The 24,102-nt window shown below is 49.3% G+C and overlaps 2 protein-coding genes across 2 annotated transcripts; both read left to right on the top strand.

Moving 5' to 3' along the window:
• The first annotated feature begins 952 nt into the window (after window positions 1-952).
• On the top strand, window positions 953-15,505 carry LOC118903148 (Fc receptor-like protein 6). The gene is made up of 6 exons (XM_036867892.1): window positions 953-990; window positions 2,112-2,198; window positions 2,575-2,668; window positions 4,156-4,410; window positions 4,978-5,105; window positions 15,347-15,505. The coding sequence occupies exons 3-5, from the start codon at window positions 2,614-2,616 to the stop codon at window positions 5,001-5,003; spliced, it is 336 nt and encodes a 111-aa protein (XP_036723787.1). The 5' UTR covers window positions 953-990; window positions 2,112-2,198; window positions 2,575-2,613; the 3' UTR covers window positions 5,004-5,105; window positions 15,347-15,505.
• SLAMF9 (SLAM family member 9) lies at window positions 11,361-18,655 on the top strand. The gene is given in 5 exon segments (XM_036870882.1): window positions 11,361-11,393; window positions 16,146-16,389; window positions 17,463-17,518; window positions 17,521-17,737; window positions 18,148-18,655. Coding segments are annotated over 5 exon segments (756 nt in total). The 3' UTR covers window positions 18,354-18,655.
• The last annotated feature ends 5,447 nt before the right edge of the window (window positions 18,656-24,102 follow it).

Below are 24,102 nucleotides of genomic sequence, written 5' to 3'. Positions count from 1 at the left end.
AAACATTTACAAACACATTAGAACAGTTTTTAAGCAGAGATATGCTGTAGTTTCCTCTTATCTTCCCAGCAGTACTTGCATATTAAAGAAGAACTTGGGGGAAAGTAGTGACAACCGAAAATAAATCAGTGGCGGGGGTGCGGTGGGGGGGGGGCGGCAGAGGGTGAGTCTAAGAGAGTTGTGCTTGAGAAGGGCTTCTCTAAAACAACTCAAACTTTACCACCTAGGTAGTCTTCTACTCCTTCTGATTTGTAAACGGTATTATAACTTCTGCCTACCCACACCAGTTTTGCAAGGTTTTCTACTCATGGCCACACTAAGTGAGACAGAAACTCGGAAAATTGAACACCATCAAATAGAAGTTAAAAGGAAACAATACCAACAGCATTGATGAGATGCATTTAAGGATGTACAGGGCTCATGTAGTGCCTCATGATAAATAAGCATAAGTGAATCCTCTAGCCTTCAAAACGAAAAGCAATCTGTATTTTCACACAGTCATATGAAGTATTTTCTGGGGTCAGCTTGGGAAACGATGGTTTGGAATGGGAGAAGCTCCCCTTCCCATGACAGGAGAGAGCCAGTTACAGCTCAGTTTACAAGGAAATATTGCCTTCTGCGATAGTAACAAAACTCAGAACCTCTGAAGTTGGGCCTGGAACAAGGATTTCCTGGTGAGAGGACCAACTGGGCCACAGATCTGAGGTTCTTTTGGCTTTTGAGGTTCACCTTCTCTTGGGGGCTCTCCTTGGTGACCACTCCCAGTGTCTATCATGCTGGGTTTTGGAGAGCTCTGCTTCCTCTTCAACACACGGCTGAGCTGGGCTGAAACCTTTAGACAGGTATTTACTAAAGGCTAGGGTAAGCAAAAGGGAAACAAAAAAAAAAGTACCAGGAATCTGTCTTGTAAGATATAGTTTAGGCATCTTTATCTGCCTCCCTTCTTAGGTCCTGGTCTGTTTGGATGCCATCCTAGCATCTGTTATCCAGGTGACTACAGTCGTCCATTTACCTCCTTCAAGTTGGATCCAGGCTCCTAAGAGATGAAGAGTCCTTTCCACGTACTGAGACCTACATCATCAGATCTGGTGTCCTGTATGAAGATCCACATTTACTCTCATAACTGACACCAAAGTCAGTTATCCTTTCTAAAGTCCCCACCCCAAGTCTTGTCCTGCCTGCTGCTTCTTAGAGGATGAGGCAGTTGTCATTTAAGTCCCATTTCGCTTCCTTTCCTCATTCCTCCTGAAGCAGGGAGGATGGGGAGTGGGGAGAGGTATGCCATGGGCTGGCTCCGTGGACACCCTAAAGCCATGATGGCCAGATGCTGGGCAGAAATGTTCCTATGAAGCTTCTCAGGAACTATGACCAGTTGGGGGTGGGGAAGCGGTGGGGACTGGCACTTTCCAAATGTGTGTAGGAAGAGGGAGTAAGGGGGCTCACTCATCCTCCTGTATCCACCATTCCCTTGTTGAATCTCTCTTTCCATCAGGAAGTCCTTATTGTTGAATCTAACCCCCATCACTTTTCTCCATTGCAGAGCCCTGTGATGGAAAGTTTGGTGCGTCCTTAGTTTCATGTCCTTGCTGTTTCTGTGTGTATGGCTGTATTCACGTCCCCTTCTGACCACCCAGACTAGAAATGTCTGTCTGAGGGGACAACCGTCCCGCTGAGGTTGCTACAGCCCCTGACTCTAAATCAGTCAGTAAGGCTGGCTTCATGGTGCTGAGCTGGAGCTTATGTGCCCATCTGTGCTGAGCCGTATGCCAGGTCTGAAGGCATGGGAGGTCTCAAGGTCTCTTCCGTCCTGCGAATGGTCTTGAACCCACCCCCTCCTTCCCAGTGCCCAGTGACGAACATCTGTGCCTGGGGACATTCTGCTTTTCTCTCTCAGCCACTTTCTCCCATTCACACCAGGCCTCTCCACCAACTGAGGTCTTAGCCTTGCCTGCAGGAGCTATAAGATGCGTGACTGGCTTTGCTGTGAGCTCAGCATACAGGGCAGAACAAATCTTTCCCATAACTGGAGAGACAGAGCATGATGCCAGCAAAAATCCCTTCTTTTTGTCTCTGAGTGAAGACTGTATCTGCTCACCTTATGTGTCTTCCAGCATTACCTGGGACCTCAACCTGTTACTCCAAGGACTCTGGCCCAACCCTGCTTTGTGTCTCTCCTGTCTTCTGCCACCAACAAGAATGCAAGCCTATGGTCAGCTGTCAGTCTTCTCACTTACTCATCCTGCTCCGCCTAAGCTGCGGTTGCCCAGATTCTTTTTTTTTTTTTTAATGTTTACCTTTCTTAAAAAATTGTTTTCGTATTTATTTATTTATTTATTTGGCCGCGTCAGGTCTTAGTTGCAGCACACAGGATCTTTGTTAGGGGATCGTTCCTTGCAGGGTGCAGGCTCTCTAGTTGTGGTACGCGGGCTCCAGAGTGCGTGGGCTCAGTTGCCCCGCGGCATGTGGGATCTTAGTTCCCCGACCAGGGATTGTACTTGCATCCCCTGCATCGGAAGGCAGATTCTTAACCCCTGGAGCACCAGGGAAATCCCTCACCCAGATTCTCGATTCCAGAGTCTCTCCTTTCCTCCTCCTGATCATCCTCCTTGTGCAATGAGAGACTCAGCCCCTCAGGATCTTCTGCTGCAGGGAGTGGATCCCTACTCAGGTAATTCAGGTAGGAGGGGTTTATGAAAGGATGGAAAACGGGAAATAAAAGTTAGAATCTTGCCCGTGCGCCACAACTACTGAGTCTGCGCTCTAGAGTCCACAAGCCACAACTACTGAGCCCACGTGCCACAACTAGTGAAGCTCACGTGCCTAGAGCCCGTGCTCTGCAACAAGAGAAGCCACCTCAATGAGAAGCCTGCGCACCACAACGAAGAGTGGCCCCCGCTCGCCACAACCAGAGAAAGCCTGCGTGATGAAGACCCAACGCACCCAAAAATAAAAAATAAAAAAGAAAAAAAAAAAAAAAAAAAAGTTAGAATCTTTTGTTTTATCTAGTTTTTTAATTAAAAAAATATATGAATGCTGTAAAAACATTAGAAAATTTTTTAAAGAACAAAGAAGCACATTGTGAAAACTGTTTTTTCCCAGACCTAGCCCATGAGTTACCCGGTCTACCCACTATATGCTAAAAATCTTATATGCATATGCAAGCTTATAGATGTGTGAATATGTACGTGTATACCTTTTTATACACAGTGGAGGTGCACTGTACACGTGGGTTCACGTGTTGCTTTTAATTTTCTTTCACTAACACTTTATCTTCGGGCTCACTCCATTTGGTATTTATGGACATACCTCTTTCTCATGGCTACATTATATTTCATTATATGGCTGGGCCGTAATTATTATTATTATTATTATTTTTTTTTTAATTTTGTGATCTGTGTTTAGTTTCCTCCCTGCCCCACCTTCTGCCCCGTGGATGCTGGTCTGTTTTTTTGTTTTTTTTTTAAATTTATTTATTTATTTATTTATTTATTTTTTAAATTTTTGGCTGTGTTGGGTCTTCGTTTCTGTGCGAGGGCTTTCTCTAGTTGCGGCAAGTGGGGGCCACTCTTCATCGCGGTGCACGGGCCTCTCACTATCGCGGCCTTTCTTGTTGCGGAGCACAGGCTCCAGACGCGCAGGCTCAGTAGTTGTGGCTCACGGGCCTAGTTGCTCCGCGGCATGTGGGATCTTCCCAGACCAGGGCTCGAACCCGTGTCCCCCTGCATGGGCAGGCAGACTCTCAACCACTGCGCCACCAGGGAAGCCCTGGCCCATAATTATTTAACCAGTCCCTTATTAATACACATTTTAGTTGTTTTCACTCTTTTGCTGTTTTATGTATATATATAAATAGTCTTATATATTTATATATATTATATATGTATATGTATCTATAGTCTTCTAGATACTACCTCCTTAGCATCACTCTGCATCCCAGCAGCCGAGGAGGGAGACTCCGGGCTTTACTGGTGCAAGGCAGCACTTGAGGGTGGCTGGGTCCAGAAACAGAGTCCCCAGCTGGAAGTCAGGGTGTGGGGTAAGGGGAGGACGGGAAGACACTCCCCAGGGGCCTGGGCGGTGGGCAGTGGGGCCCCCTGGGAATGTGGGGAGGGGTCCCTAAGGGAGGAGCCTGGGGGGTCCCGCTGACCCTTCCAGCTGTGTGCTGCCCCGGTTCCTGTGTCCTGTCCTCTGCTCACCTTGAGACCCACCAGCCGAGCTGTGGAGCTCCTCCCCTCCGATCCTCGTTCTACCTCAGTGGGGACACCCTGCGGAACCACGTGACTCCCCATGGTGGAGCCGTCTCCTTCCTCTTCCCGGTGACGTCAGAGCAGGATGCTGGGAACTACGCCTGCGAGGCTGAGAACAGTGTCTCCAAAGAGACAAGCAAGCCTGAGACACTCTCCGTGGAGGGTAGGTCTTGTCCCCCAACTGGGCTGTGAGCCCCAGCAAGCTGGCCAGGGTCAGATCTCACTCCTCTGTGTTCCTCCCACCATGCTGGGTACAGAGCATGGGGACCTTGGAGGAGGGAGATGTGTAGAGGGAGAGGAACCTCAGGTCACATGAAAATAAGCAGTTAGATGGGTCCTCTTTTTACAGTCACAGATGTTGTGGACCCTTTAGAGAACCACTTTCCTGGGATCTCACTAAGTCTGAGCCATTTGGATTTTGGCCTCAGACACAGGCAACTTGTCTCCTGTGGATAAGCCATAAGGTGTGTGTTATAGACTGAATGTTTGTGTAAACCCCAAATTCATAAGTTGAAGGTCTAGCCCCCAATATGGTGGTATTTGGAGATGGGGGTTTCTGGAAGGTAATTAGGGTTAGATGAGATCATGAGAGTGGGGCCCTCATGATGTGATAAGTGCCTTTGTAAGAAGAGACACCAAGAGCCTCCTCTCTCTCCCTCTCCCCCATCTCCCTTCCCTTCCCCTCCCCCACCCCTTCTCCCTCCCCTCCTCTCTCTCTCTCTCTCTCTAGGCGTGCAAAAAGAAAAGGTCGTGTGAAGATACATCGAGATGGCAGCCACCTACAAGTGAAGAGAAGAGGCTTCAGGATGAAACCTACCTTGCTGGCACCCTGATCTTGGACTTCTAGCCCCCAGAACTGTGAGAAATTACATTTCTGTTCTTTAAGCCTCCTAGTCTGTGGCATTTTGTTATGGGAGCCCGAGCTGACTAATACAGTGTGTGTTAGAGAGAGCAGAGAGGGGGAGAGCCTGACCGAGGCACACACAGGGACATGAACAGAGAGGCAGGAGCTGGAGTCCCGGGTGCAGATGGGCTCCAGAGACCCACAAAAAGCCCCACAACCTCAGCTTGGCCCCCATTTCTCCCCGGGTCTGCCGATGCCCTCTCCCCAGAGCTGGCTGCATTGCCTTCTCCCCTTGCTGCTGGGGTGGGCAGTCACACGGTCTGCATACCTCTCTGCCGAGGGGACCCTGCGACCACACAGCCTGGAGGTATTTCAGGAACCTGAACTCCCAGGACTCCCCGGAGCACCAGGGGAGAAATAGTAGCTGCTTTGCCCAGGTGCTGGCTGAAGGCTTGTGAGAGTGGCTCTGAGGCTCTGGACCCTGAGTGCCAACTATGACCTTGACTCAGCATCCTTCCCAAACAGCTCTGCAAAGCTGCCAGGACCCCCGCCCTTCTACTGCACGCATGCCCATCTTAGCCTACTCCGCCTGGAATCCCTTCCCTAGTAACGTGAGAAGATGGCACAAGTCTGAATCCACCTCAGTCTCATCAGTATCTCCTTGCCTTCCCTGGCCTCAGAGGGCACTGTCTCTCCTCCCCTCACTCAGGGCAGAGCAGCACCCCTGGCTCCCTTTTCCAACCCTTGGCACCACAAGAAGCACAACAGAGGGGCTCAGGCTGTGGGCTAGAGTCCCTGCTGAGGTCCCTCACCTATTGTCAATAGGGGACTGTAGTCAGGTGTCTGGTCGTGACTGGATTGATTCGATTTGACTGGTTGGTTTATTCCTTCTTTCCTTCTCCCCTTGCTTGGAAAATGAATTTAACACATTGTGTCGTGAAGAATTAACTTTCCCAAAGAGAGGTCTGGCTTTTGCCATTGGCTACTGGAAGTGATCTTTAGACCTTTGGAATATCAGGTCTGATAAGCGTGTCTTCGTTTGCATGGGGACCTTGGCCACCAGACGGTCTAACAATGTGATGTATGATGAGGGCTTTGGGCCATGCAGTATCATTTCTCCCCGCAACCTTTGGAAGGCTAGAGGCTAAAGATCAGTCATGAGGGCCGTATGTCATCAAGCCCCAACAAAACCAGCACCAAGGCTTGGGCGAGATTCTCTGTGTGTGCACAGAGATGCCAGGAGCGTAACACTGTCCTAGGATTCCATGGAGAGAGGACATGTTTGGTACTTTTCCTGGGCCTCTGCACTTCCTCCCTAGGCTGATTTTTAACCTGTGAGAATAAAAGCTTTCAGTGTGTTCTATGAATCCCTTTAGCAAATCTTTGAAACTGAGGGTGGTTTGGGGGAACCCCTGAAACTTGCAATTGGTGTCAGAAGTGAGGGTGGTCTTCTAGTCTCTCTAACTGTATGCTTGGCTAAACTCACACGTGTTTCACAAAATGCATACAATGTGGCAAGATAAGGCACCAGTCAGGAAAATGAGATTAGAAGAAAGCCGGGTAGGAAGATAAGCCAGTGCAAGGAACACCGTCATATCCGAATTGCATGCTTCAGAGTTCTATCCTGGCCATGGGAGGCCACCCACATGGCTCTCTACTCGACAGCAGCAACTCTGAGGGGGTAGTAACATCAGCTATACGGTCACAAGACTGCTCAGGAAAACAGCCCTGGGCCCTGCAGTTTCCGGCACTGTTGGACTTCCTAAATGTTTGTAGGATGAGTGGCTACTTTTATATATCAGTTGATGACAGCTCTGATAAGATGAGGCAGCCTCCCAGATTCTGATCAACTCTGGGACATTGATGAGCTGGAGTTTTGAGCCAATGGTGGTGTGGAGAGCTGGAACCTGATCAGTGTTGAATTTGCTGAGAAAAGTATCATTCTGTGCAGAGCTGTCTGGGCAGCCAGCTGGCTTCCCTCAGGCCACCCCACTTTATTCCCCTTGGGCTCTCTTTGAGCGCCTCCAGTCTCAAATAGAAATTAACAATAAGGAATGAATACAAATACAAATTAATAATGACACCAGCAATACTAACATTTACTGAGGATTTTCTATGTTGGGACATCACAGATAGAGTGTGTTACATCCCAAATTTGTTTCATCAAGTAAAGTCCTGCCACCGAGGTACCAGAGGACCTGGGTTTTGGCAACTGCGTGGCATCGGAGAAGTCCCTCCACCCCATGGACCTCTGGTTTTTATTTTTGTTTTTTGTGTTTTTTTGTAAAATAAGGGGTTGGACAAGATTAGTAGGTTCTGAACTTTTTTTCTTTCCTATTTTTAAACAAGTTCTGCATCAGCACCCCGCATGTCAAGGAATAAATGCAGGCGCACGTCTCGGGTTGAAGCTCTGGCCCGGACCTGCTTCCCTTGGCAGTCCTGGACACAGTGCTTCCCAATTCCCAGGGGGACTCCCAGGAGGACAGATCCAAAGCTCCCAGAGTCCGTCTCATGTTCTAGGAAGCCCAGCCCAAGAAGGCAGCGTTTCACAGCTCTACTCACTGGGAAAGAAACATTTTGTGATTAGAGACAAAGGCAGCTCAGGCTGGGGAACTTTCTCTCTGCTTCAGCAATACAGAAGAACTGGCAGCGTGGGACATTCTCAAACATTAGCGTACAGCGGAATCCCCTGGGGACCTGGATAAGCAGGTGGATTCACAGCCACCACCAGGTCCCGCCCCCGTCGTGATTCCCTGGGTCTGGAGAGGAGCCCAAGGAATCAGCATTGTAACAAGCCCTCTGTGGGATTCTGATGCAGAAGATACAAAATCTGCACTGTGAGAACGATAAGCAGAGCCTATGGCGGGGAGTCGATTTGAGCAAAGAAGGGCAGACACATCATACTTAAAAGGAAGTTTGAGGGAAGGGTGTGGGTATAGGAACCACTCTGGGATTTGGATGCCCAAGAGATAAGGAATGAGTCGTCAGGCAGTGTGTTTTAAAGGGGCTCAAGGAATTCCCCAGTGGTCCAGTGGTTAGGGCTCTGCGCTTCCACTGCAAGGGGCAAGGGTTCAATCCCTGGTCGGGGAGATGAGATCCCACAAGCTGCCGCATGGCCAAAAAATAAAATAAAATAAAATAAGGCTCAGCCCAGCGTGCTGCGTCTCTGCGTACATAAAGGGCTGATCTGGTGAGCAGGCAGGTGGCGTGGAAAGCACCGAGCTGGGCTGAACCTGCCGGCAGCAAAGCCCTCTGTGTCCTCAGATCAGGGGCTGATTGGTGCTGCCAGAGAACAGTCTCAAATCAGCCTATTCATGTATCATCTGTTAGAGACTTCTTCCCTATTCTCTTCAATAGCCATAGACCCTGGCCAAGTACGAAGGCGTCCCAGGTCTTCACACTCCCCAAGCCCACCATCTTGACACTTAACCAACCTTCAGTAACAACCACAACTCACACTCTTTGAGCCCTGGCTCTGTGCCGCTCTATGCTAAGTACTTTACGGGCATCATCTCACTTCATTTTCACAACCACCCTACAAAGCTGGTGTTGTGAGGATCCCATTCTGCAGACGAAGGTTCCAAACCAAGCAGTTTGGTTCCAGATCTGTCATCATTTCCCCCGCCCACCCCACTACCTTTCTCCAGATCTTTAGGGCAATTTGTTGACCAGAAAAGCTAAGGGTGACCTTGAATTCTTAAAGCTTAGCTATTTCACTGTGATTCCTTTTCTAAGATTTTGCTCCTGTTTTAGGGTAATCACATAATTTACCCTACAAACCAGGATACTTTCTAAGAGTGAAAAGGAGCATGATTAATAATTAGGCCAGGACAACAGACTTAAGCTGGGACTGTCCCAAGAAACCTGGACCCAGACTCACCTTCATCTGTTTCAGACTTTGTCCATTCTCCTGAAATACCTGCCTTTGACACACCCACCTAAACCTTCAGTTTCAGCAGATAACTTTGCCTCCACTTTACAGAGAAAATTGAAACCACATGACAGGACACCCCTTAACTTCCTGCCACAGACAAAGAAGATGCTACCTGCATCTCTGATCATCTTTTCTTCTTATAATGAAGGGCCATCTTGCAATCTAAGACTGGTTCTTCTTCCTGGGCTCTGAATCCCAGCTCCCTCCCAACTTCTGGGGGTGTTGGGGGAGGGATTGCTCCACTGACCATCTCCTTTCTTTCCTGCAGCTCCACTCCCCACTTGCTTCTTCTCTTCTCAGCATTTAAATATGTTCAAATCTCTCCCATTAAAAAAAAAAAAAAACCAACAGCATAAACAACAAGGTCCTACTGTATAGCACAGGGAACTATATTCAATATCCTATGGTAAACCATAATGAAAAAGAATATAAAAAAGAATGTATATATGTATAACTGAATCATTTGGCTTTACAGCAGCAATTAACACAACATTGTAAATCAACCATACTTCAATAAAATTTCAAAAAGTCAGCAACAATAAAACTTTCCCTCTACCCTGTTTTCCCTTCACCTCCAGCCTTTATTTCTCCTGCCTGTCAAAGTAAACTTCTTGAGAGACTATGACTTCTAAGCTCTTGAGCAGGTCTCAAGGCTTTAAGTTGAGCTGTCTCCAGGGCACCTCTGCTGCCCCCTCTCTGATCTTCGCCACCTCACTCTTGCCCAACTTGGTCAGGATGCCATCTGTGCCTCCGTGTGCTCTGCTCTCTCCCACCCCGGGGGTCCTGCCCAGGCTGGTCCCTCACAAGGGACACTCCTTTCTCCTCTGTTTCACAAAGGCTCCTCTGGGTGCCCTTCAGCAATTTGCGGGCTGTTTCGGTTCTCACCAGCCACCTTCATAGTTCAACTGAATAATCACTGTTTTAACCCTGACATTTAAAAAAGAAAAAGAAAGGAAGAAGGTAAACCATGTATCAGGCGCAGCCCCTTTGATGGAACAGAAGACATGTGCAGGTCTCAATGTGCTTTGCTGTGGGAGGGAGGTGACTGATTTGGAACTTATCTGCTAATGGCTCTGCTGTGTGGGTCCCGGTTCCTGACGAGAAGCTGAAGAGAAAATCTGATCAAAGGTTTGACCCTTTATTATCCCCCCATCCTTTCATCAGAACAAGACCAGATTTTCACTGGCCCCTGTTTCCCAAGGCTGTTACCTCAGGAGAATTGGGGTGGGAATTGGCTGCACAGTGTGGCATGCAGGATCTTAGTTCCCCGACCAGGGATCGAACCCGTGTCCCCTGCATTGGGAGCATGGAGTCTTAACCACTGGACCGCCAGGGAAGTCCCGAGACTTATTTCTCATTAACTTATTTGCCCCCTAAAGATCCAGGCAGAGGAGACAAGGCATCTAACTTTGACTGGCTCAACTACTTTATCATATATAATAGTATCTTAATCTAGGTTCCTGCCAAAGCAGGACCTTTGACAAGAACTTGGGTAGAGGTAGCATTTTCTGGGAGATGATCCAGGAAGCCAACATAAAAGAATGAGGAACATGAGATGGGGAAGGGAGAAAAGCCCGTAAAAGATGTGGACAACCGGGCTCAATCTGCTGAAGAACCCTGGAGAACAAGCCTCAGAATTATCCCATGGAACAGCAAGGAGGCTGGGGCATTTATCCACCAGCGCAGCACTCCATTGTCTCCAGGGGTTGCCTCTGGGGTCTGTACACTCCCTACACTTTCCAGCTACACTGCAACTGGGCTGATGCCCTTCCACTGCTGCAGAGAGAGCCCTGAAGCAGAAAAGCAGAGGTGCAAACTTCAGGGTGGAGGGGCACAGTCATGAAACTGTCCACCACAGCACTGCAGAAATCAACTGGGTCAAAGGCTGTGGTAAGGGGACCCTATGTGTTAACTGGAACTCTCCCTGCCGTGGTTCCACTGAGGTGTCCATGGGACAGGAATGGAGAGATCAAAGGCAGCGTGAGGAAGACCTCCCTCTGTGAAATTTTCAACCAGAATGAAGACCTCCCTCTGTGAAATTTTCAACCAGAAATTTCACCGCTCTTGGAATCCCCTCATCCACGGATGGAGAGTTGAGAGAGGGAGGTTGGAAAGAGATTTCTTTTCTCCTTTTTTTTTTTTTTTGCCGCACCACGCGGCTTGTGGGATCTTAGTTCCCTGACCAGGGATCGAACCCATGCCCCCTGCAGTGGAAGCACAGGGTCCTAACCACTGGACCACCACGGAATTCCGGAAAGAGAGTTCTTTAGAAATAACCGTTATTTTATTGTCAGTCCCCACCTCATCCCTCAAAGGATAGATGATTTTATGTCTGATGGGACTTCAGAGAGAGGACGTGTGCCTGCAGGTGAGAGTAAGGGGACCGGAGCCTAAGTCAGGGCTCAGAGAATTAAAAACAACTGTGGACTGAGATGGGACTTCCGCGAGGCGGCCAGGAGTGTGGCGATGTGCTGTAGATCTCGGAATCTGTCAGGGGCCAGGAATGTTTTTGGAGGGCAACCGAGGACCACCTATGAGGCACAGCCTGTTTGTTTGGTTGGCCTGGGTACCATACAGTGGGGACAGTTGGAGGGGTGAGGGGTGGAGACGAGATGTGCAGCCAGGTGTCCAGGAGCTGAGGAAGGACTTTCAAAGGACCACCCAGAAGAGAGATGCATCCTTCCTGGGTCAAGAGTAGGAGAGAAAGAACCAGCAGAAACCTGTAAAAACCCACGAAACTGCTCCTCAGAAGAGTTCGTCTTAACCATCTGCCAGACCCACAGAGCGCAAAGCCACTCCGCCAGATAAGAACAATTCTACCACCTCCCCTCCCTGCCCACCCTCCTGGAGAGGGGGAACATGAATTGGGGAGGCAAGTTGAGGGGAGCAGGAGGAAGGGGGAAGCTGAGCAGAGAGCAGGACCTCTCCCACTGCCCTGCTGTAACCTTCCAGCCTGAAATAGACGCAAGCCAGGGCAAGGGGAGATGGCTTGATTCTATTTAAGTTTGGAATTTTGTATATTATTGGGTTGGCCAAAAATTTCGGGTTTTTTTTTTTTTTCCATTAGATGGCTCTAGTAGCGCTTAGTTGTCTTTAACTTCATTTGAAACAATTTTGTTAGATTCAGTTGTGACAGCTGTCATTTCAGCGTGCATTTAAAAAAATCTTATCAATATTTGTGAATTTTTGTGTAGCCATTTTAATATTGAAGATGGAAGAAAAAAGCAACATTTTCGGTATATTATCCTTTATTTTTTCAAGAAAGGTAGAAACGCAAAAAAAGATTTGTGCAGTGCATGGGGAAGGTGCTGTGACTGATCGAAAATGTAAAAAGTGGTTTTCGAAGTTTCATGCTGGAGGTTTCTTGCTGGACGATGCTCAGGTAGACTAGTTGAAGTTGATAGCGATCAAATCAAGACATTGATTGAGAACAGTCAACGTTATACCATGTGGGAGATAGCCGACATACTCAAAATATCCAAATCAAGCACTGAAAATCATTTGCACCAGCTTGGTTATGTTCATCGCTTTGATGTTTGGGTTCCACATAAGTTAAGTGAAAAAAACCTTCTTGACCATATTTCCACATGTGATCTCTACTGAAAAGCAAAAAAAAGTCCCATTTCTAAAACAGATTGTGACAGACGATGAAAAGTGGATCCTGTACAAGAATGTGGAACAGAAGAGATCATGGGGCAAGTGAAGTGAACCACCACCAACCACACCAAAGGCCGGTCTTCATCCAAAGTAGGTGATGTTGTGTATATATAGTGGGATTGGAAGGGAGTCCTCTATTATGAGCTCGTTCCGGAAAACCAAACGATTAATTCCAAAAAGTACTGCTCCTGATTAGACCAACTGAAAGAAGCACCTGATGAAAGCATCTGGAATTAGTCAACAGAAAACCCATAAACTTCCATCAGGATAACGCAAGACTGCATGTTTCATGATGACCAGGCAATAACCGTTACAGCTTGGCTGGGAAGTTCTGATTCATCCACCATATTCACCAGACATTGCAACTTCGGATTTCCATTTATTTTGGTCTTTACAAAATTCTTTTCATGGAAAAAATTTCAATTCCCCAGAAGACTGTAAAAGTCACCTGGAACAGTTCTTTGCTCAAAAAGATAAAAAAGTTTTGGGAAGATGGAATTATGAAGTTGCCTGAAAAATGGCAGAAGGCAGTGGAACAAACGTGAATATGTTGTTCAATAAAGTTCTTGGTGAAAATGAAAAATATGTCTTTTATTTTTAGTTAAAAACTGAAGGAACTTTTTGGCCAACCCAATACATGGGAGAGAAGTTCTCATTTCTGAACTGAGAGCAGAAACCTCAGGGAAAGACCACCCCACTGAATAAGATTGAAGAGGCAGTGAGAGACGGAAATGGAGTTGCATTTGGGTCGCAATCCATGAGCCAGAATAAAAAATCAGATTTCCAGAGCACTTGAAAATCATGTTCGGAGAAGGGCTTTCTCCACACTGGACTGAAAAGGGCTTAGTGAGAGTGGGGTAGGGGCTGGGGAGGGAGTGATGGTAATTATTTCCCTCTGCTCAATAAGTATAATGTGCTGTTTATGGAGACAAGTTTAATCAATCTGCACAGTCACCTTTTGAATGATCAGCATATTCACTGCAGCAGCCATGAAGGTGCCCCTGGACCTCTTTTCAAGAGAGAACCTGTCTTCAGCTGCGAGGGATGCAGTTAACTGACAGCCTCCAGCTGCAGCACCTGCAGGACCCATGCACTTCCTGGGCAGCCCCAGCCAATGACTGCTCACAGTGAGGGTGCGGGAGCTCCGCTGCAGAGCTCCCTGCTGAATTAGCGGAGACTTTCTGCTCAGCATCATGGTCCCAGGCTCTCCTTGCTCATTTCTGCTTCCTTTTCCTTTTAGCTTTTACAGGCTTTACCCCCCACACTCCCTCCCACACACACATTAAACCTCTTTCTTTTTTTTTTTTTTAAATAATTAATTTATTTATTTTTGGCTGCGTTGGGTCTTTGTTGCTGCTCACGGGCTTTCTCTACTTGCAGTGAGCGGGGGCTACTCTTCGTTGCGGTGCGCGGGCTTCTCATTGTGGTGACTTCTCTTTGTTGTGGAGCACAGGGTCTAGGCACACGGGCTTCAGTAGTTGTGGCTCGCAGGCTCAGTAGTTGTGGCGCACGGGCTTAGTTGCTCCGCAGCACGTGGGATCTTCCCAGACCAGGGCTCGAACCCGTGTCCCCTGCATTAGCAGGCGGATTCTTAACCACTGCACCACCAAGGAAGTCCTAAACCTCTTTCACTCCTAACTCCAGTATCTGACTCTCAGAGAACCTAAATCATGTGCTCAAATCTTCAACTGAATTTTTTCTTCCTTGCTTTAATATTATTTTTTAAATGATTTTATGTTAAAAAGTTTTCATACTCAGACTGAGACCTGATGTACCTTTTCAAAAAACCCAGCCCCTGAGGTTTGATAATTGTATAAATTGAAGTTTAAGAACTATCATCTCCTTCATTCTCTTCTTCACTTAGCAGACCTTACTCATCCTTGAGGTCTCAGCTTAAATATCATTTCTCCATGGGGACCAGCATACGTAGGACATACAGAGATGTCCCAAAAGATGGAGTCTGCCTGGGGAGATAAAGATGTTTATATGGTCATATGATCACAGCAACATAGGAACTGCTAAGGGAGACCCGAGGCAGAGTATCCTGAAAGCCAAATGATAGGGCTGGATAGAAAGTGTTCAAAGAACTTGGGGAAAGTGGTATTTCTGGCAAGTCTGAGAGTACAGAGAGTAGGATCTAGGAAGGCTTCATTTAGGAAGTGGGATTTCAGCTGAGTTTGAGGGACAGCAAACATGAGTCAGTGGGTAATGAGACAGACTGCCAGCTCCAGGACAGGAGTATCTCTTTCCCCCTCTGTTCTCCTGCTGGGTCTTGGGCTAGCAAGTCACCACCTTTGGGACCAAATGCTTCAGCTCTTCTGGAGTAAAGAGGACTGGGGTGTGGCTTCAGTGCAGGACCAAGAGATGAGGAAACCTGGGGATATGGAAGGGGAAGCAGCCCCATATCCCTCCTGGGGATACGGAAGGACAGCAAATGGAGAAGAGAAAATTTGGAGGGTGAGGCACAGATGGAAGCCAAGCCCTGGTAGGTGCTCAAGTCAGGTGCAGCAAAAAGCTAGAGCCAGAAGAGGCAACTGGAGGACAAGGTTGAGTGTGGGTCATAGAAAATACTCAACTGAGATTGAGACCACAGCCCTGCTGCCAGTCTCAGCAGCCTAGAGACACCAGCTGTGTTGTTTCCATATTTTCTTTCTTTATCTGCAGCCAAAGGGGACTCTGGAGATGGTGTGGATCCCGAGGAAGTGGTTGTGGTCCTTCAGGAGTCCATCAGCCTCCCCCGGAAATACCATTGGATGAAGAGGTTGAGGGTTTCTCTGGTGGCACAGTGGTTGGGAGTCCACCTGCCAGTGCAGGGGACACGGGTTCAAGCCCTGGTCTGGGAAGATCCCACATGCCGCGGAGCAGCTAGGCCCGTGAGCCATAACTACTGAGCCCGTGCGCCCTAGAGCCCGTGCTCCGCAATAGGAGAGGCCACTGCAATGAGACGCCTGCACACCACAGCCAAGGGTAGCCCCCGCTCGCCACAACTAGAGAAAGCCCTTGCACAGCAACGAAGACCCAATGCAACCAAAAATAAATAAATAAAATAAATAACTTAAAAAAAAAAGAGGGACTTCCCCGGTGGCGCAGTGGTTAAGAAGCCGCCTGCCAATGCAGGGGACACGGGTTCGAGCCCTGGTTCGGGAAGATCCCACATGCCGCGGAGCAACTAAGCCCGTGCGCCACAACTACTGAGCCTGCGGTCTAGAGCCCGCGAGCCACAGTTACTGAGCCCATGCATCGCAACTACTCAGCCCACGCACCACAACTACTGAAGCCCACGCGCCTAGAGCCTGTGTTCTGCAACAAGAGAAGGCACCACAATGAGAAACCCGTGCACCGCAACAAAGAGTAGCCCCCACTCGCCGCAACTAGAGAAAGCCTGCGCGCAGCAACGAAGACACACGCAGCCACAAATAAAAAAAATAAATAAAATAAATTTAAAAAAAAAAAAAAAAAAGAGGTTGAGAACATCATCTGGTCCTCCCACATAAGGCTTGCCACTGTGATGCCAGGGGGAAAGGGACATCCGGCTACCATCATGGTGACCAACCCTCGCTATGAGGGCTGAGTGAGCTTCCTGGAGCCCACCTACTCCCTGCACATCAGCAATCTGAGCTGGGAGGATTCGGGGCCTTACCAAGCTCAAGTCAACCTGAGGAAGTCCCAGATCTCCACCATGCAGCACTACAATCTTCATGTGTACCGTGAGTTTACTGGGAACCATAAACCTGCTTTTTCTGGCTCTCCTGAGCTTCTCACACAAAGGATCAGGGGTCTTAGGACTCGGGGTTATGGCTTGAGGTTCTGGGATGGGAAGGCAGTCTGCCTCCAGTGTGTCTGACCCCAGTATCTGCACTGCGGGTAAAGTGACCGGGAGTAGCAAGGCCCTGGACTGACGCTGTTCCTGTGGATGTGCCCAACGCAGTGAGACGGGTCAGGGGTTTCGTTTACAGACGTCTAGGGAGCCTTTCTCTCCCAGTGAGATTCTGCATCCTGGACATGAATGCCACCTCCATTCTTGAGCCTTTTGTCCTCCTGTGTGATTTGAGGGCTACTAATCAGGGTCTCCTCTCTACTTGAGCCCAAATTTCCTCTTAGTGCCTGTGACATTGACTGATTTTCTTTTTCTTTTTTCATTAATTAATTAATTTATTTTTGGCTGCGTTGGGTCTTCATTGCTGCGTGTGGGCTTTCTCTAGTTGCAGGGAGTGGGGGCTTCTTTTGCTGCGGAGCTCAGGCTCTAGGTGTGCAGGCTTCAGTAGTTGTGGCGCACGAGCTCAGTAGTTGTGGCTCCCGGGCTTAGTTGCTCCGCGGCATGTGGGATCTTCCCAGACCAGGGATTGAACCTGTGTCCCCTGCATTGGCAGGTGGATTCTTAACCACCGTGCCACCAGGGAAGTCCACTGACTGATTTTCTACCTTGAATCTTGCAGAGGCACTGATTAAACTATAAATGCCCCTGGGAGGGGTGATAATATTTTCTAAGATCAAGGAGGCAGGACAGAGTTTGAAAGAAGGTGGGGTGCAAAGGTAAGAGAGAGAAGGCAAGTCATAAAGAGGAGGTAGAAGATGCCAAAGGCAGCTCTGTCTGCTTGGCAGCTGCCCTGGGGACCCTGGAACAACAGGTTTGATGGTGGTTAGGTGCTGTTAGTTTGGCTTGTTTGTTAAGTGAAGCAGGTCTCAGTAGGCAGCACCCATACCCCAGTGTTGAAGAGCTCAGGAAAACAGACCCAACCCCTGATTACTTAGAGGGTCTTTGTGTTTCTCCTTCATCTAGGATGGCTGTCACAGCCTCACATGACTGTGAACTTTGAGATCTCTGGGGAAGAAGGTACTGTAATATGTCCTTGACATGATCCGTAGGGAAGGCAGGCCTGGATGTGACCTACTGCTGGATATCCTGGGAGGACGGCACTGACACGGCCCACGAAGGCTCTGTCCTCAGCACGTCCTGGAGGCCCGGGGACAAGGCCGTCTCCTACACATGCCGGGCAAACAGCCCCATCAGCGACATCAGTTCCTGTCTCATCCCTGCTGGGCCCTTCTGTGCAGGTACCAGGGCCCCAGAGACAGCCCCTGAGCGACCACAGGGCCTCAAGTCTACTGCCTCCCTCCCTCCCTCCCTTCTCCCCAGGAGAGTACATGGAATCTAGAACCTAACTACTCCCATGGAGACTTGACCCCTGGATTGGGGAGGGGCCCCCCACTTTCCCTGTGCTCCTTCCTAGTCCTCCCAGCTTCCAAAGGTCCCTTCTAGTCTCTTACTCAGGTTGAGATTACTCCTCAGACCCCAGCCCCTGAAATTCTGTGAATAGAATATACATTTCCTGAGATACTTGCCAAGGAACATCAACTGACTGTGAACTTGAGACGCCCTTTGTGGAATTTGGGGTAGGTGTCTGCCCCCTAATCCAGACCTTCCCTCTGGTGAGCTCCTCTCTCCTTGCCTTCTTCTGTCCCAGATCTTGGCTACCCTTCGGAGAAGTCCTCCACTTCCTTCTGTCTCCTGGCCAAGGCATTGCTCATCCTCTTGCTTTTTGTAATTCTTGCTGTGGGGCTCTGGCTCATCCGAGTCCAGACAAGATGCAAAATGCCAAGAATGAAGAAACTCAGGAGAAACAGAATGAGACTGAGAAAGAAAGGGAAGCCTGGCCCCAGCCTGGTCTGATGGCCCCCTGGGGACCCCTGTCCTGAGCATTGTTTCTTCCCAGCCCCAAGGGAGACCTTCTTCTCCTTCCCAGACTCATCGCTTCCCAGGGGGCCAAGGGGTGGGTGTCCCAAGGGCCATGCTCCCCGAGGGAAGATTGTCTGGCAGTAAAGTCAAATTAGGTGACCTGACTTGGGAGGAGCTATTTGGTCCTTCACTGGGTGACTCTGGCAAAACCTGCTTTCCTGCCTTTTCTTCCATTCCAGTTGCACTCTTCCAACCCCACGTGCTTCCCACACCTGCCTTTGGGAAGGAAAGTGAGTCTAAAAGACCCGCTCACGGGCTTCCCTGGTGGCGCAGTGGTTGAGAATCTGCCTGCCAATGCAGGGGACACAGGTTCAAGCCCTGGTCTGGGAAGATCCCACATGCCACGGAGCAACTAGGCCCGTGAGCCACAACTACTGAGCCTGCGCGTCTGGAGCCTGTGCTCCGCAACAAGAGAGGCCGCGACAGTGAGAGGCCCACGCACCGTGATGAAGAGTGGCCCCCACTCGCCGCAACTGGAGAAAGCCCTCGCACAGAAACGAAGACCCAACACACCCAAAAATAAATAAATAAATAAATAAATTTATAAAAGACCCGCTCACAATGAAGTGTTGGTATGTTATTATTCATGCCTAACCCATTCCCCACCAACACACATAACATTTACACTTCAGTAAGAAAAGTGAGAGATTCCTTTTAACCTAACTGAAGCTGTGACTCCTGCATGGGAGATTTCAGGCAATGAGAACGCTACATAAGAGTGGTGTTATTCCTGCCGGTCTTTCTGCTCTCACACCCTCCTTCCGTCCTGGCAGATGAGTTTACTTAGTTACTCCCACCCACCCCACCCCACCCCAATCTAGAGGCTGTCCGGCACGGGCGCTCTGAAGCACCCCAGTGCAGTCCTACTCTGGGTCTGACCTTTCTACTCTGACCTTTCGGTCATCTCCCTGGTGCCAGCTTCTCTGGGGCTCTCGTGCCTGCCCCACAGAGATGGCAACTGAGCCGGATTAATAGCGGAGGTCTGGACCCTTGACCTCTGTTTGTGGTTGGTGTTACTGTCCTGTCTGTCCCTTCTCCATAGATTTCCAGGTGTCACACCTTCTCTCTGGACTCTTGTCCTGGGTTAATGCCCACCCCCTACATATACATTACCCGTCCCCCCAACAAAGGCCTTTAAGTGTATATGTTCTTTCTCTTTCCCAAGCCCAGTGATCAGTCTGAATTCCTCACCCTCTGCTTAAGTCTTGGTCATTCTCCCCACATCAGATCTTGTAGATGTTACTTAATGTGACTGCTGTGGCAGGGTGGGGAGGGGGGTGAATTGGGGAGGGAATGGAAAACCACTCAAGTCACAGGACATGCCTAGGGAGTGAGTGACCTGGAGGAGGGTGGTGTGTAGGATACGGTAGGGAGATCGCTGGGTGAGATCTCAGGAGATCTGGGCTGTGCTCTGCCACTGGTCTCTGGCTTGGGACACTTTGTCCAGCAGATGTTCATGGAGGCACCGTCCCTTTCCACCAGGAACATGAGCTTTGAAGGAGAGGCGTGCACAGGTGCAGCTGACTGGCGCTCTTACAGAGACAGGGCTAAATGAGCGCCTTGGCTCCCACCGGGGCAGGAGGGGCCGGTAACCCCGGGGGATTTTAGAAGAGGGTCTGAGGGGTAGAGACAGAGCCATGTGGCAGAAGCCATGCCAGACATCTCTCTGCCTCTGGCTTTCCCCTCTCAGTGAGGAGAAGGATGCTGACCTCCAAAGTGTTTCCCAAGAAAAGAAACACTGAGGCCGTGAAGGCGCAGTGGGACGCACTGGGGAACCACGGGGACCAAGGACGGCTTTAGGGAAAACAGGACACATGGACCAGGCACTGGGACACTCCAGGAGGGGGCTCCAATAGTAGCCAGGGGTATGGTGGAAACCAAGAGTCAGGGTCTCCAGGGCTGGAAAGGAAGCAGGGCCAGGAGGTAAGCAGGGGCTTTCTGTCTAGGTTTTTGGGCAGGAGATGGAACCCTGTAGGGCTTGGGAAGGAGATGATGAGGTTGGGAAACCGGTCCCCAAAGAGCTCCTAAGAATAGCAACCGACGCACTCTACTCCCTGAAGGCCTGAGTCCTTGTCCTGCTGGAAGGCAGTCCCTGGCCTGAGGCTGGTTCTCTGTGCCTCCCTTTGGGCTGAGGAGTCCCACCTCCAAAAACGCACGAAGTTCTAGGACCCAGCCTGCAGCACCCAACTCCCCCGATTCCTTTAATACCTTTGTGGAGGCTGAGTGGAAAAGGCCAACAGCCATCCTGCACACACGGGGGCAGGTCTTTTCTCGTATATTTCAGAGTCTGGCACGGGAAGTCAATAAGGGAATGAACGTCCCTGTATGGCTGGCCCAGGGCCCTCCCTGGAATTTGGCAAAATACCTTCTCACACCCAGTCTCTGCACAGAGAAAGGCTGAGGTCCCCGACCAGTCCAGAGCACCTGGAAGAGGACGGCTCAGACCCTCAAGAAGGTGGAATATAAGCTCAGAGAGACCCAGACCTCTTCCTCTGCAGGAAGCCAGGATAATAATCACCTGACAGCACTTTGCCTTATGCAAAGTTTGCTGTTTTGAAATAGGTGAAAAGCAAACTGAGGGGAGGAGGATAATATTTGAGCATTGAAGTGTCAGGCATTGGGCTGGCCCTGGAGAGGCGGAAAAGACACTGCCCTCAAGGAACTCTTTGTGGGGTGTGTAAGATATAATTACAACGAGGTGTGACAAGGGCTGTGGGTGAAGGTGAGGGCGTGGTGGGAGGAGTCATTGATGGTGTCTTGGAGGGAAGGGGTAAACAGAATTTTGACCTGTGATTAGCAGTGAGTTCAGGGAAGGGAGAGAAGGACATTCTAGCCAGACAGAAGATAAGTGGGAAGCCACTGATAAGTGAACAAGCACCATGAATTCTAGGGACTACGAGGCCACATGCTGCTGCCCTGTGATGAAGGGGTAAGTGATAAATGAGTCTGGAGAGGTAGGCAGGGCCCCTCTGATAAGGCTAAGGGCTGGGGAGGAATTCAAGGATGAACAAGACCAACTCCACACACTCATGTGGAGCTAGAGTCTCGTTGGGTCAGCAGATAAGCACGCCAACAGCCAAAGGACAATCGATGAGGAACCATACCTCTTTTCTGATCAGGTGACAGGACCAGTGCTCATAGCATGTGGTCAGCAAAGTCCCTGTAATTGACAACATTGTCTGGTCTTCTTGTCAACAAGTTGAAAATACGTGGGCTGGCTGAAACTTTGGTAGAATGATGCTAGGTAGAATCCTAGCAGATTGAATACACTATCCCAGAGGGTGATGATTACGGATCCAGGACAACCCAGAAGAAAATCTTTAGTTTTGAGCCTCAGGGACTAATTTTACCGACTTTCACTCCTGGCGTGGTGAGCGAACAAGTTAGGGTTAGGTTCCTTTTCTTACCAAAAAGCCAACAAGATGCATCTGAATCAGAGCAAAATGACAGTAATAATAAAACACAAAATAAACTTCCAGAAAAAAAAAATGACCATATCATAAACTTTAAAAAATTGAAAATCATTTTAAATCCCAATTTTACAAAAAGTTATTTTAATGTCCAAAAGAGTTTAACTTATCTTCAAGAAAACACTGGAGACAGCAGAAATGAAACCTTTGAACCAGAGATGGAGCTGATCCTAACATGGGGAAGGGAGATCCTTCCCACTAGTTGGTGAGGGGCCAAGATGTAAAAGAGGTTGCGCTCTTCGACCCTCTTTCCTAGGCATTTTGCCTGGCCTTGCTTTCATGCTGTGTCCACTGACGTGTTTTCATTAGAGTCTCAGCACTGTTAGGTCAATCTGTTACATTGTAACATTGGAAGCAGCCACTTCAGGAAAATTTGCTGGAGCGATAGTGGGAGAGATCAGGCCACTGCTCCGGCCTCCTCCCTCACTCCCCCTCCCCACCGCCCGGCCCCATTTTCATCTCAGGCTGTGGCAAAAAGCACCCAGATGTTTACACCTGGAAGAACTTTCCAGCAGTCGAAGTCCCTGAAGATGGGGCTTCCCTGGTGGCGCAGTGGTTAAGAATCCGCCTGCCAATGCAGGGGACACGGGTTCGAGCCCTGGTCTGGTAAGATCCCATGTGCTGCGGAGCAACTAAGCCCGTGCGCCACAGCTACTGAGCCTGTGCTCTAGAGTCCGTGAGCCACAACTACTGAGCCTGCGTGCCGCAACTACTGAAGCCCGCATGCCTAGAGCCCGTGCTCTGCAACAAGAGAAGACACCGCAATGAGAAGGCCGCGCACCACACGGAAGAGTAGCCCCTGCTCGCCGCAACTAGAGAAAGCCCGCGCAGCAACGAAGACCCAGTGCAGCCAAAAAAAAAAAAAAAAAAGTCCCTGAAGATGGAATGAGTCACTATAAGGGTGGTGAGCTTCCTGGCCCAGAATGTATGGGGCTGGATGACCACCTGGAAGGGAGGATGTGGCAGGGATACTGGTCTTGAGATAGGAGATAGATGGGCACTTGGGCTGGACAGCTGGTGTTTGTCGCGTGGAGTAAAACTAAAGCTTTGTTCTCACCCAGACACTCCAAGGACAAAGTTAGTGGCGGAAGCTGAGCTCTGCTGAAGTAAAGAGATAAGGGTCCCACTCCTGAGGTCAAGGGAAACTTCCCTGTCTGCACATGCGCAGGAAGGCTCCTTGGGGGTCAAAAATGGAGGGGTCACCACCCCATAATAAGTGTGGATGTGCACACACAGGCCTCTGCGGTGAGATCCATCTTAGCAAAAAGTTGTGCACACATGTTGGGGAGGGTCCTAGGACTGGTCAGGTATGCAAAACGAAACAATAGGCCAAAGGTAAACAAAGGGTCCTAGGACTGGTCAGGTGTGCAAAATGAAACAATAGGCCAAAGGTAAACAAAGACACAGAAGGACTGTCCTGTGTAAGTGATTTAAATCACCTCTTTACTGTGCTTCTCCACATTAGAGAGGACGCCCATACCCTTTCTCTCCAGGTGTATATTTCTACTTTGCTTCAGTCTTAAATAAACTGTTTTTCTGTGTGCTCTCCCACTTGTGCTGTGTCTCTAATAATAAACTTCGTACGTGTTTTTACAGTTTTTGCCTCCTTGAAACATTCTTACTTTCAATGGAGGTAAGAGCCAGGGAACTTTGTCTCTAGCCCCTAGCCCCTGGTGGTCTGGTGGTTAGGATTCCTGATTTTCATCCAGGCTTCGCAGGGTCAATTCCTGGGCAGAGAACTAAGATATCTCTTCAGGACCACTCACTGCTGTGCCTCCGAGTTCAGTGTGAGCCGTGGTTAGACCCATCCTGTTGGGTCTCTCCTGGTGTTGAGGCCATGATTGGGAATGGTGCGCTCTGAGTGGCAGGAGTTCAGCCTGGGGTGAGATCAGAGTGCTGCTTTTAGGGAAGGCTTCCAGGGGAGCACCCGGGCAGACTTAAGACTGCTTAAGCCTGGTGGAGAAGGTGTCATGACCCTGCCTCCCCAAGGCGGCACCAAGGGGAGGAGGTAGAAAGCTCTATGGGGCAGACATGCAAGATGTATTTTTGCCTGCTGTTGAAGTTTCCAAGGGGGTGGGTGTGATGGAGCCCCAGCTGGGTCTGATTCCAGCTCTGCCCTGTGCTGGACAGGAAGTCTTGGGCAGGTGACTACACCTCGTGGAACCTCAGTTAGTCAAACGGAGCCACACCTACTTCTGAGGGTTTCTGTACAG

Source organism: Balaenoptera musculus, chromosome 1 (genome assembly GCF_009873245.2).
Source record: "Balaenoptera musculus isolate JJ_BM4_2016_0621 chromosome 1, mBalMus1.pri.v3, whole genome shotgun sequence".
Lineage (NCBI taxonomy): Eukaryota > Metazoa > Chordata > Mammalia > Artiodactyla > Balaenopteridae > Balaenoptera > Balaenoptera musculus.
This window is presented reverse-complemented; position numbering and strand designations above follow the sequence as displayed.